The sequence below is a fragment of the Bombus pascuorum genome, chromosome 4, assembly GCF_905332965.1.
Source record: "Bombus pascuorum chromosome 4, iyBomPasc1.1, whole genome shotgun sequence".
NCBI classification, from domain to species: domain Eukaryota; kingdom Metazoa; phylum Arthropoda; class Insecta; order Hymenoptera; family Apidae; genus Bombus; species Bombus pascuorum.
Window position 1 is genome coordinate 18337068 of NC_083491.1, and position 12853 is coordinate 18349920.

At 32.1% G+C, this 12853-nt stretch overlaps 1 protein-coding gene across 4 annotated transcripts in view; it reads left to right on the forward strand.

The window, feature by feature from the left end:
- LOC132905858 (EH domain-binding protein 1-like) overlaps positions 1-11623 on the forward strand; it is a 43101-nt gene extending 31478 nt beyond the window's left edge. For 3 of the 4 annotated variants that reach the window (XM_060957555.1, XM_060957554.1, XM_060957556.1), the window contains 7 exons: positions 5532-7237; positions 7800-8025; positions 8155-8460; positions 8989-9124; positions 9769-9997; positions 10086-10208; positions 10281-10459. In XM_060957555.1, coding sequence (XP_060813538.1) covers positions 5532-7237; positions 7800-8025; positions 8155-8460; positions 8989-9124; positions 9769-9997; positions 10086-10208; positions 10281-10284 — 2730 coding nt within the window. In that variant the 3' untranslated portion in view covers positions 10285-10459. Of the gene's footprint in view, positions 1-5531; positions 7238-7799; positions 8026-8154; positions 8461-8988; positions 9125-9768; positions 9998-10085; positions 10209-10280 lie in introns of all 4 variants that reach the window. The other variant, XM_060957557.1, reaches the window with a different exon arrangement.
- The last annotated feature ends 1230 nt before the right edge of the window (positions 11624-12853 follow it).

Here is a 12853-nt window from a genome sequence, read left to right on the forward strand (position 1 = left end):
CAGTTGACACCGTTATTGAAGAAAAACGAAATGTTTAATTAATCGTTATTAACGTTTAATCGAATTTGAATCACGTCGTTACGATAAGATTGCATTTGCCAAAAAAGAAGAGCAATTCGATGTTATTAAAACGTTTACTGCGGTGACTTTTTGAAAGAATTTTCCTATTTAGCGGTACGAGACTATTGTAATCCCATTCGCATTTCGACATATACTTCGTATTGCACTTTTGTATTTAAAAAGTTTATGTAGTAGTATCTATTGATAACGAGAAGCATTGTTCCATTCTTAGTGATACGGGATAAATAATCGCCGTACAACAGCCCGGTACGTCTTTTGCACTATGTTACAACTAAGTTCCATAGAATTTTTCACTATATTATGTTACTTTTTAATGCAAAGGTTCAATTATTATTTATTTGTATTTATATCCTTGCGAAGTGTAGAAAAATGACTGAAATATTAGCTTCGCGAATAGGGGAAGTCCACTGAAAAAGAAGCCGCCCAGGAGGTAGGTTCGTTACGGGGCCTATATGTCCCATATCCGCAGTGAACGTATTAACAACATTTTCTATTCAATTATTTAATTCATTTACCCTATATTAAATAGTATTTCTGTGGTTTTAAGCGGCTGTCGACCATTTCAAAAACGCGATGCGACGAAATATTGCAAATATTTGTCATCTACTAATAAGCACGATAAAGTTACGTTAGTATTATATTACAAAAAGTCTAATACATGCTACTAATATTATGTTACACGATGTTTGACACGTATGAATTTACCATGTTAAAAATGATGTTTACGAAACAACAATTGTATATTTTCTAAATTAAAAAAATACTACACGGAGGTAATGACCCCTCCCCTGCCGCCAAGTTGAAGTTCTGTGAAATATTATACAGGTATATTGTATATTACAGAATAGTTATCGTTGTTTCACAAGCTTTAACTTGAAGTGTCGTCCAGTGTTCACTATTATTGCTCTTCAGATTCCGTTGCTGTATCGATACCTGATATTTTTAAACAAGATTATCTGTAACGTAAAATTATGAATGTACGAAACTGTGTATTTAAGGGACGTAGTTGATATTGGTCGAGAATTTTACAATTTTGTTAGCACAAAATGGAAACAAGGTTCATCATTCATAATTACTTTGTAAGTAAAATTATTTTCTTCCTATTTGTTATTTCTTAAATTCAAATTAAAAATTGTAGGCATAGCTAATAACTCAATTGTTTTAATTTATGCACTACTTGAACTTCATAAGTATATAAGAATAAGTATTTTATTTAAATACCAATAACGTCTTGAGCATCTCAGATTGACCAGAGTATTCCCTTTATTCTATCCTTTATTCTATCTTTATTCTATCGTACATATATCGTACATATATCCTCGGAATCGCTCTTCTTTTTACTTTAGCCTTAGGTATCTCATCTCTTTCGTTCGATCCTCAGTCACTTGTTATTCACGTTTATCATGTGTTAACTGTACCCTTACTCACGATATCACGAAGCATTAACTTACTTTTAATAAGATGACGTTACGAAACCTCTGTTGTTTGGATAATAATCATAAGCAATAGCGTATACGGATACGTATCCGGCTTTCGGATACGACACTCAAGTAAGAGAAAGTTCGGTAATGAAGCATTAGAATAATAGGTGATTGAATAAGAAAGAAAAGCTTTACTTTATTTTTATTTTATTTTGAGCAATAAAATATTTGGTACTACGATTTAAAGCCTTTGATACAGTCTGCCAATTCATTATAAGTATCTCTTAATTAATCAAATTAAATTTTAAACACCTGGTACTTACAGTTAGGATAATAGTGTTTTTTTTTTTTTGGAATAGCTAAAAAATTATTATATTAGTGTTAGTATCCGCTACATTGGATTACTAGTAGATTTAAAGTAATCCTATGATTACTTTTATTTACGATTACTTAGGTTACTTTTATTTGAAAAGGAAATCTTAAGTTATATATACATATATTGGCGCCATGTAAGTGACATAGTCACATTTCTTAGTCATATTTTCACAAAAGAACAAAACAAAAAATGAATTTCGAAAATTATCTTATCTTCGTCTTATCGGATTCTTAGTCGTCTAATCGATTTTTGTCTACTGGTTTGCCCACATAATGGTTGATAACGAAATTATGTAGGTATTTGAACGAAAACGATGTAAATATTGTTAATTACATGGTAGACAAAAAAACAGACCATACGCTTGTAAGAATTCTCAGGTAGGATATTGTCTTGGAAATTGTTTGAAAAAACTTCATTACGATATGCGATGATTTAAAAATTTACATGTCTAATATTTAATAATTAATTAAATTAAATAATAAAAATAATTAATAATTAATTTTATTCGCCTTAATATTCTGCAGAGCTTCATCCCTTTTATATATTTTTTATTACAACAAAATAATAGCCTCATTTGTGAAACAAATATACATTACTTTTGGACGGATATATTACGTCATATTCCACTGTATGAAAGTAAATAAATTAATTATTAATCGACGATACTGCTGACGCACTATATTCATTTAAACGGTACATAGTAAAACGATAAATAAAATAGTGACCAGCGATGTTGATAATTAAAGAACGACATTTTTAATAACGAAAAAAGTATACGATATTAAACAAAATAGAAAATACATAATATAGAATAATTACTGCTACGTATATACATATATATGTATATTCGTAGATCCGATAATCAATATTTGTAATTGTACTAACAAGTTATCTAACCACATATTCACAATACGATTTTTTTGTTTTAATTAAAATCGGCTAGTATGGAATATCCTTTTATATTTAATTAATAATTAATGTAATTTTGCAGACTGCACAAATATGATTAAAACGGGGTAATACAAAGTATTATTTCGCAATTTAATTATTTGCATTATTACATTACAATTTGACGCAAAAGGTATTCGCGAAATGGTAGAGGAAATCGAGAGTAATAACGAGAATGATCGAATGTACACTAGAGTTCCTCTTATCCGGACAAGCATTATCCGAATAGTCTAATATCGGAACGTTCTACAATACCTACCTGTACCCACAATACCTACAATGTATTTATCCGAACATAATATTTCAGATTACCTTGTTTCGGATACCCTTTTCTGTTCTAATGTGTCCATATTTTATTAGCAGTGACATATAATGTATTCTTTCCTTTATTCGATTGAGTGAATTATCTGATTATAAGAGTTTGGTATGGAACTTGAATTTTGATTGAAAAATTCGAAAGTGGTGTAAGTGGAATAGAAATAGCAAAAATGTATGCAAAAAAGAATGTAACCCTATGCAGTTACTTATGTCGAAAAAATTATGTGACTCAGCAGCAAAAACGATGTGGGACACATAAGTATTTAAAGAAACTACTAAGTAATCTTAATCTGTATTTGAATAAATGAGAAATTTCATATTAGAAAATTGATTGTTCTATCACTCGAAATTCCATTATCCGAACAGTTCTGTCTGCCTATTAATTCGGATAGAGGAAGCTCAATCGTAACAATAAGCTTCAATGATATACAGTGCTGGACAAAAGTATTGGCACAGCATGATTGTTATGATAGAAATGCTTATAACTACTAAACAAATTGATTTAAACAAAAAACTTTTTGACGTATTTATTTATTATCTATTCTAGTTTATTACATAACAAGAGCAACAATATAAATAAAATAATACGCAAAATAATAACAAAAATATATTTTTTGAACATTTTATGGGTGGACAAAACTATTGGCACAGTAGAATATTTACGCTTATAACTAATTACATAATAAACTTCTAATATTTTGTTGGCAGTCCTTTTCTTTTAAGGACTTCCTTTAATCTTCTGGGCATCGAGTGGACTAATTTTTTAGTGAATTCAGGTACAATATTGCTCCATTCCTGCAGAAGAACTTTCTTCAGTTCAGACTTGCTTGTGATATTATGTTTCCTAATTCTTTTTTCCAATTCGTTCCACACGTGCTCAATGGGATTCATATCGGGACTTTGAGGTGGTGTGTTTAATGTGTGGGCAGTATTATATATTATCCACTGACGAACAATATACGCCATATGTTTAGGATCTCGATCCTGCTGAAAATAGAAATCCCTGGGGAGGTTTAATTTTTGAGTACTTTTCAAAAGATTTTGCTTGAGTATATTTAAATATACATATTTATCCATTATCTCATCAATGAATATAAGTTCTCCTACACCCGATGATGCCATACATCCCCACACCATTAAACCACCACCCCCATGTTTCATGGTGGCTTGCAGATTCAGTTCGTCCATCTCTGTGTTGGGTTTTCGCCATACTAATATTCTGCCGTCAGATTTAAAAATATTAAACTTACTTTCATCTGAAAACATGATCTTTTCCCAAAAATCAGTATCTTTCGTAACAAACTCTTTCGCGAATTCCACTCTTTTCTTTTGGTTTATTTTACTGATGTAGGGCTTTCTTCGTGCTGCACGGGCAGAATAACCGGCATCCTTCAATACCCTACGTACAGTTTTGGTACTTACTTCTTTTTCACACTCAGCTTTTAACATCGAAGCAATTTCAGTCGAATTAGTTTTTGGATCCTTCTTTACAATATTTACGATTTTCCTTTTTTCTCGAATTGTTACCTTAGAAGGGCGACCACTCCTAATTTGATTCTCTAGATTTTCTTCACTTTTAAAGCGTTTTATGACTGAACGCACAGTAAAACGACTTCTGTTTATGATTTGTGCAATTTCGTTGTAAGATTTATTCATCTTATATAAATTTAATATTATTTTTCTTTCTTCAATTGTGGTTTCTTTCGTTTTTCTAGACATTATTACTCTTTCTTGGTTTTTTGTTGTTTAATAACTGAAGTCTCCAGTTTCACTGATCGAGTGTTATAATTAAGAAGATTAAAGGAAGTCCTTAAAAGAAAAGGACTGCCAACAAAATATTAGAAGTTTATTATGTAATTAGTTATAAGCGTAAATATTCTACTGTGCCAATACTTTTGTCCACCCATAAAATGTTCAAAAAATATATTTTTGTTATTATTTTGCGTATTATTTTATTTATATTGTTGCTCTTGTTATGTAATAAACTAGGATAGATAATAAATAAATACGTCAAAAAGTTTTTTGTTTAAATCAATTTGTTTAATAGTTATAAGCATTTGTATCATAACAATCTTGCTGTGCCAATACTTTTGTCCAGCACTGTATCTTCGTTAATCGATTTTCATACAATGACTTGTACTAACTTTAGAGTGAGTTGAAACTTTTCACACAAGCTGCGAAATATAGAAAATAGGATATAAGTTATGAAAGATCAAGTATAGCCGTGTTTTGAATGTATGGAGCTTGTTATATAACGATATCGTTATATTAAATTTTCATATTAATTATTCTATAATATTTGAATCCGTTGTACAGCAGTAATTGCAATAACAAACAAATACGCCATATAAAGGAAGAAACTAAAATATTTGTTTAAAATTCTGCAGGGAGCAACGTGTCTGGGTAGTATGCGAAAGGATGTCTGCGTTGTGTGTGGATTTCCAATTTTCCTAGCGGAAAAACTGGTCCTCGCCCATGTTGCTTATCATCGTACTTGCTTTCGCTGCGCTCGATGCAATAATCAGTTAACTATTGGTAATTATTATGAAACCGAAGAAGGGCAATATTGCTGTGAAACCTGCCCGGATGAAGATATTCCAGTACAAATAACGCAAAGTTATGACTATCCTACATTTAGCGAAATTGAAAAGAATAACATCGATTCCAGTTGTCAGCAATTTTTTAGCAATGACGAAAACATAAATAAAAAACCGTTTAGTCGTAATTCTATCGAGCGGATGGACCACGAATCGATCACGGATCGTGTTGTTATTCCTGATTTAATAGCGCAAACTTCTCGATTACGGCTCAATTTCATATCGAATCAACTATTTTCGGAAAATGATGAACAGATTTCTCTTGATAATATGCATATAAGTGAAAATCGAAGTAGCATCGAGGGAGATGATACAAATTTAAAGACAGAAAGCAGAAATTTAGTATACCTATCTAATACTGAGTACGAAGGACAAAGTAAACTCGAAGAAGAAAATAAACTCAATCGTATTGTCACTTGTTTAAAACTAGAACCTGATAATGCCGGGCTGTTGTTAAACACAAACGTCCATGATTACGTGCATGACGTGCATGACGTGCATGACGTGCATGACATCCATGAACGACTAAACGTTGATAAACACGAACAGGATCAAATAACAGTAACTTCTGTAGCTTCGCTTCATAATGTAATTAAGGAAACAAGAGCATCTCATAGCAACGACAAAGAATTATCGGATGAGACTAGTTCTGAGAGCAGTTATTCTATAGTTGAAAAAAGATGTAGAATGTTTGAAAAGAAAAAAGATGATATCGAAAGGAGTAAGCTTAAAAATCATGATACCGAAGCATTAAAATTCAAGATACAAACTAAAAGGCATAGGACTAAAAATATAGGAAACAGTGAAAGTCCGATAATAAATCCAGATACGACAATGCAAGAAACAGGCATCGGTGAAGATAACACTCGAAAATATAATGCAGAAAGCTTCAATAAAGACAGTTCGACACAGATTGCTCCTTCCGAGTTACTATCATCGCGTGTATCGAAAGTTAATAAAACTTTACCAATTCCTTTACAGAATTCCAATACAGAAAGTATTGAACATCATACATCTACGATTGCGAACGATATTAATGCAACAAACGTAATATGCTCTAATTTTAATGAAGATTATCCTGAAGATTTAAACCCGTTTAAAAGTGACGAAGAACAGGAGGAGCCGAAGGAGGTGGAGGAGGTGGAAGAAGAAAAAGAAAAAGAAGAAGAAGAGGAAGAAGACGAAGAAGGAATTACTGATAAATCCGTGACAACTATGAACAGTTTAGTAACTACCAGAGATCTAACAAATCCTTTTGAAAATGTAGAAGAAACAGAAAAGAAGGAAGTTATTCTGCCAATACCAGCTACGAGAAGTAATTTTAAAAGTGGTAAAGCTAACCAACATTTCGTAGAAGGATCAACAAAACGACGTTTAGCCGCACCACAGATTAATCTAAATCCCTTTTGGAGCGACGAAGAAGATCACGATAGCGATTTGGAGTTCAAGGAGAGAACATCTGAGATTATGCCTACTCCTAAACCACGCACAATTAAGTATGTATAAAAATTAAAAATTTGTTAAACTATACTTTTCATTGTTGCAGCGTGCTAACAATGTTGAATTGCAAAAATAATAGACAAATTTTATTAGTTTACCCAGCACAAATTCGATGTAGGTAAATGTCTAGACAGATACATTACGCGTTAATCATTTTATAACCATAGCAAGACGGAAACGTGCTTCCTCCTAATACATATCTATATTTTTACAATGAATCGTGAAATTATATTGCAATATTCGTATATCAAGTATAACGTATGTTTCCTTTCACTTTTATCATTGTTATAGCTATAGATAATATTTGTTTCTAGTTGCGAAACTTCGTAACATCGAACACAATTGCGTACTCAAGTCGATCTTACTCGTTAAAAAAATATTACCAAGTCCCTGGAATACAATTCATATATGTCTAAATAAAAAATAAATAAAATAGTTATTATCGCGTTATAAAAATTTCTACAAAAGCGAAACACTTCAAGATGTTGATGTTTTTTAAACTTTGTTTTGTCTCAAAAGATAGTTTATATACGGGATATGTATTTTGTTTTGTTGTAGGCACAACGAGCAAAGCCCAAGTAAAAATGGACGAAAAACGAGCGACACTCGTGATTATTTATACATGTCAAATAATTGCTTAGGAAGCCCAGAATCAGGGATACGTACAGGAGGAGCTTATAGGAAAAAGAAACCAGCACCGTTACCACCAAATAAGAAGGAATGTGTTTCCGATCAGCGCACATCTTCAATGTCTAAACTACAATGCAGTTCTGCCGAATATCGCGTAACTTATGACCACAATCTTTTACAATTTACAATACTCGCGTAAAAATTTATTCCATCGTTACAACGATACAACGTACAACATCGTACAACGAACGATAGCTAAAAATATCGAATTTTTTGTTATTAGGATTCACCTTCGTATAAAACATTTAAAACACGTAAGCCAAGACCAGCTCCACCACCACCAATTCCAGTGGCAAGTGGTTTTCAAGAGTGTCCTATGAACAAATCACACGATGCCAATGTAGAATATAACATATGGGAAGATGAAAAGACTAATAAAGATGAAACAAATAGAAATAGACAGAGTTTTCCACACATAACATGCGAGGAAACTTTTCATTGCAGATCATATTTAGACAAAAGTATGGAAGGAAAATGGAAAAGGAAGAAAGGCCCTGCTCCACCTTGTCCAATACCACATAGAAGAAAGGTAAGTGGATTTAGTTTACATCTGTTGTCGCATCCGTTACATCGGACGACCACAACTGTAAATTGCGTCGTACCTGTAAGCCTAACTGCGAGTCACGTAATTCCGCGAATTTGAAAATACCCAAGTTCACCTAACTCTTGCGACAATTTCATTTAGAGAGATTAAGATCCATTTACATCCTGACACAGTGTACGCAATTGTACATATATTCGAGGCCACTTTGTTTTCCTTAAAACCGATCCCGCCGTTCCGCGTCTCGACCGTTCTATATACCGAACATCGTTCTCACACACGCTTCAACACACTTCAAACTACCAAGAAGTGCATATTATATATAGTTGTATAACAGTAGTATAGTTGATAGTTATAAATCTTCGTGTCGCGTATCGCGTATTGTGCCCATCGTATCATAAAGAACTTTGCTACCTGAACCTACGCCAGTCCTGCCAACGTTCCTTTTCTCACCGTTTGAAACAACATCGACATAATTGAAAACATGAATAAAAATAAGCTTTTTGACCATTTTAGATAAAAGTAATGTCTCTTAAGGATGTTAAGTTGGAGTTAGACGAAATAGAACTGCAACAACAAGGCTTAGAAAAGCAAGGTGTCCGATTGGAACAATTGATAAGAAGTAAATGTGAATCTGGATCACAGATTAGCGGTAAATATGTTTATTGTACCCAAATCTCTCTATTAAGGAAAGGAAAAATAATTCCGATGAATAATCCAATTTGAATGTCAACATTTCGGAAGCTTATAAGAAACCGGTAAATGAAGAAAAAATGTCCTTTAGAGATTTGCACGCATATGCTCTATTTTGGAGGAAATCACGAAAAAAGAAACAAATAAGTCTTCGCTTCTTCACTTATTTATACTTATTTATACTTCTTTATTCGTGCTATCGTCCATTTAATGAAGATATTGTTCAAAATGCACTTGCAGCAATGCACGCGATACATCTAACATTGACAGCTCTAAATTATAGCTAGACATCGCTTTAGTAATATTTGGTGCACTGCAGTTACGATTCGCTTTCTCAGAACAAATCAGCCTAAATAAATAAGTGAAAAAACCAAAACTTCTTTGTTTCTTTTCTCACTCTCGCGATTTTCTCCAAAATCTAGAGAGAGCATAAACGAGCAAATCTGTAAAGGACGTTTTTTCTTAGTTTCGATAGTCGATCCCCTGCATGGTATCCTTACCCTATAAGTATCCTTGTACTTTGCATAAAATATAATATCTTATATATTTCGAATTTTCTTCTACAATAATATTGTAATTTTTGTAATTTTGTAAACACTACAGATATTTCCCTTGGAACAGATGTAGAAGAATTAGTCTTAGAGTTATTTACTTTAGTAAACGAAAAGAACGAGTTATTTAGACGACAAGCCGAATTAATGTTACTCCGAAGACAGCAGAGATTAGAAGAAGAACATGCTGAAGTGGAATACCAAATTCGATGCTTAATGGCACAAAATGAATCAACTAAAACGGATTTTGATAAACAAAGAGAAGAAGCGTTGATACAAAGGTTTAAGTTCAGCCTTCTTTCTTTTTTTTAACAACTATTCGTAAATGATAAAAGAAGTGCAATGAAAGCTTAATATTTTTATCGACAGATTGATAGAAATTGTTGAAAGACGAAATGAAATTGTCGACTGCTTGGAGATGGATCGTCGCAGAGAAATAGAAGAAGATCGGAGTATACATCGTCACATGGATCTATTTGCTGGCAAGTACAAGTATAATGAAACGAAAGTACCTATTACTGATCTATCTTAATAAAGAAAATTACATTCTTCATTGTTTAATAGCTAAAAATAAAAACGATTTATCATGCAATGATATGGATACAAGTGAAAAGAAAAAAAGAAAACAAAACAAATTAAAGGAGAAAATAAAAGAGAAGAGACTGAAAAGAATATTGAAGAAGGATGTTGATAAGGATGTAGATGAAATGGAGTTGACACTAAAACGTCATACTAAGCGAAAATGGTTTTAATTTATTTCGATACTTTACTTTTAACTACTTTAATATTTCAATCGAATATTTTAAGTAAACGTTACTGTATGTAACTCGCTAGAAAATGCTACCTCGAATTTCTCATTCAAAGGGTCTTTAAAATAACGTTCCAAATGAAAGTACGTGCCTATGATTGCACACGAAGCGATATCTCGAAATGTTTGATCTAACAAATTTTTATTTAGATAAGATTGTATATTCTTCATGTATATCGTCACGTATACCGTTTATATAAAATTATCAAACAATCTGAAATATGAAAACATGGTCGAATGAAACAGCAGCTGTTATTATTAAACGACTCGACTTTGGCATCGTTTGGATGCAGCCATAAGAACGAAGGACTCTTCGAATAAACGTTTACGTACATTTGTTGTGCGTTTGGTTTCGAAAAAATGTAATATTACGTTTACAAGTTATTGTAGACGAAAGAGTATTTTGTCATTTATATTATGAGTATTATGTAACGTTAGACATTTAGGTTTTAGTAGTTGTATCAATGAAAAACTTCATTTCCAAACGTTTTATTACAACAAAAATTAGAATTGTGTATCAACTCGTATGCGCGCGATCAAGAGATATTATGGATTACGCATACCATTTTGAAAACGTTGAATCAATTGTTTAGCATTAAGCAGAGGTTATATAAAAACACTTGTCTTGTCTCGGACACTTAATCTTTCGTTTTAGCATTCAAGCGATGCGTTTTGATAGTCATAAATGATTTCACGACATTATACAATATTTTGAAAATGAAGGGATAAAAAATTGATATACTTTTCGAAGTTTGTTCGTTAAGACCTGAAACGATTCTTTAAAACAGAAAGAAATTCTCGTTCTATGTATAGTCACTGTTGGAAATATAGCGATGTCTTAAAATTAATGAAGCAGTAAATGTCATATATTTTGACCGTTGCAACGATGACTTAAAAAATTTTGGGTGAAATAATAGAAAGACGTTAAAATGACTTCGCTATTTCCTTATTGATGAAAATACAGGGTCAGTCAGTAGAAACTATCATCTGGAATCTATTCACTTTATCTATTCACTTTATCAAAAACTGTTTGAAGTGAAATAGATTATTGTATTTAAGGGGTCTGGTCAAACGAATATATTTTGTTTTTTTAACACTATATTTTCTAAAATATTAATTGACCTTAAAAGAGCTTTTTAAATGGTACCGCATATTTTTGCAACATTAATCGATCCAGTTGGATATTCTCTACAAAAAGATATTAAACTATTTATACCGAAAAACCATTAGTTTAGCAGATATTTTAACTTTAATTTCTCAGAATTAGTATATGGAAGATAAGGGAGGACGCGAAGCGGTATTCTTGTACAATATTATCTTGTCTTGATCTTTCATACGTTAATTTTGATAGCATCTTGGTCAGGTATAAAAAGAGTTCACAAATTTTTAACACTTTTATATGAAATTCAAGATTTGATTTAAAATATTCTACCTATTTCAGAGAGGAAATAAAAATTTTAAAGCTTCCTATATTAAGCTCTTTTCCTAAAAATACCTTTAAATTGTAAAATTGATTAAAATATCTTACATCATCCACAAATTTATTTTTAAAAGCAAGAAATGCTAGAATTTTCAATTTCTTCACAGACCGGGGGCTACATAGCCCCCCATACTATTTTAGTATCACATGCGACATTATCGGTTCAGTATAGAATAAGATACCAGCGCTACATACGAAGGAATGGTAGGAATAATAATTAAATCAGTGATCGGGTATACTTATAATCGAGATCGATCTATATTCTATCAGAGAGGAAATGAGGAAATGCTCGCGTCCGTGCTTCTAGTTGTTCATAGTACAGGTGCTGCACCATACGGCCAAGTGCTGAGTTTAAGTAAAATTAGCATGTGCAAGAACCTATAAAATTAGGAATTATATATATGTATATATAAAACTAGGAAAAGTAGATATGAACTTTTCCATAGAACCGTACAATTAAATATGTTCTTGTAGCGTGGAACTCAGTAAGTTCATATCTATACTAGTATTCAAGCAAACAGGGCAGATCCCTAATGTTATAGGTTCTTGTACATGCTAATGTCAAGTAAACTCAGCATTTGGTCGCATGGTGCAGCATCTATACTATTATAATACAACACTAGAAGTATGGGCGTGAGCACTCTCATTTCCTCTCTTACTTTTAATCTGATCGCATGCGTATCTGTGCCTTTAGGACGACAATGTCTCTAACGATGGCCAACCGTCGTCCAATCATTCATGACCTTTATGTCATAGGACATAAGGACATTTAGAACATTCTAGAACATATTAAGTTACAAATTTTTATTAAATTGTGTACGAAAATTTGAATAAGTCATTAAATCAATT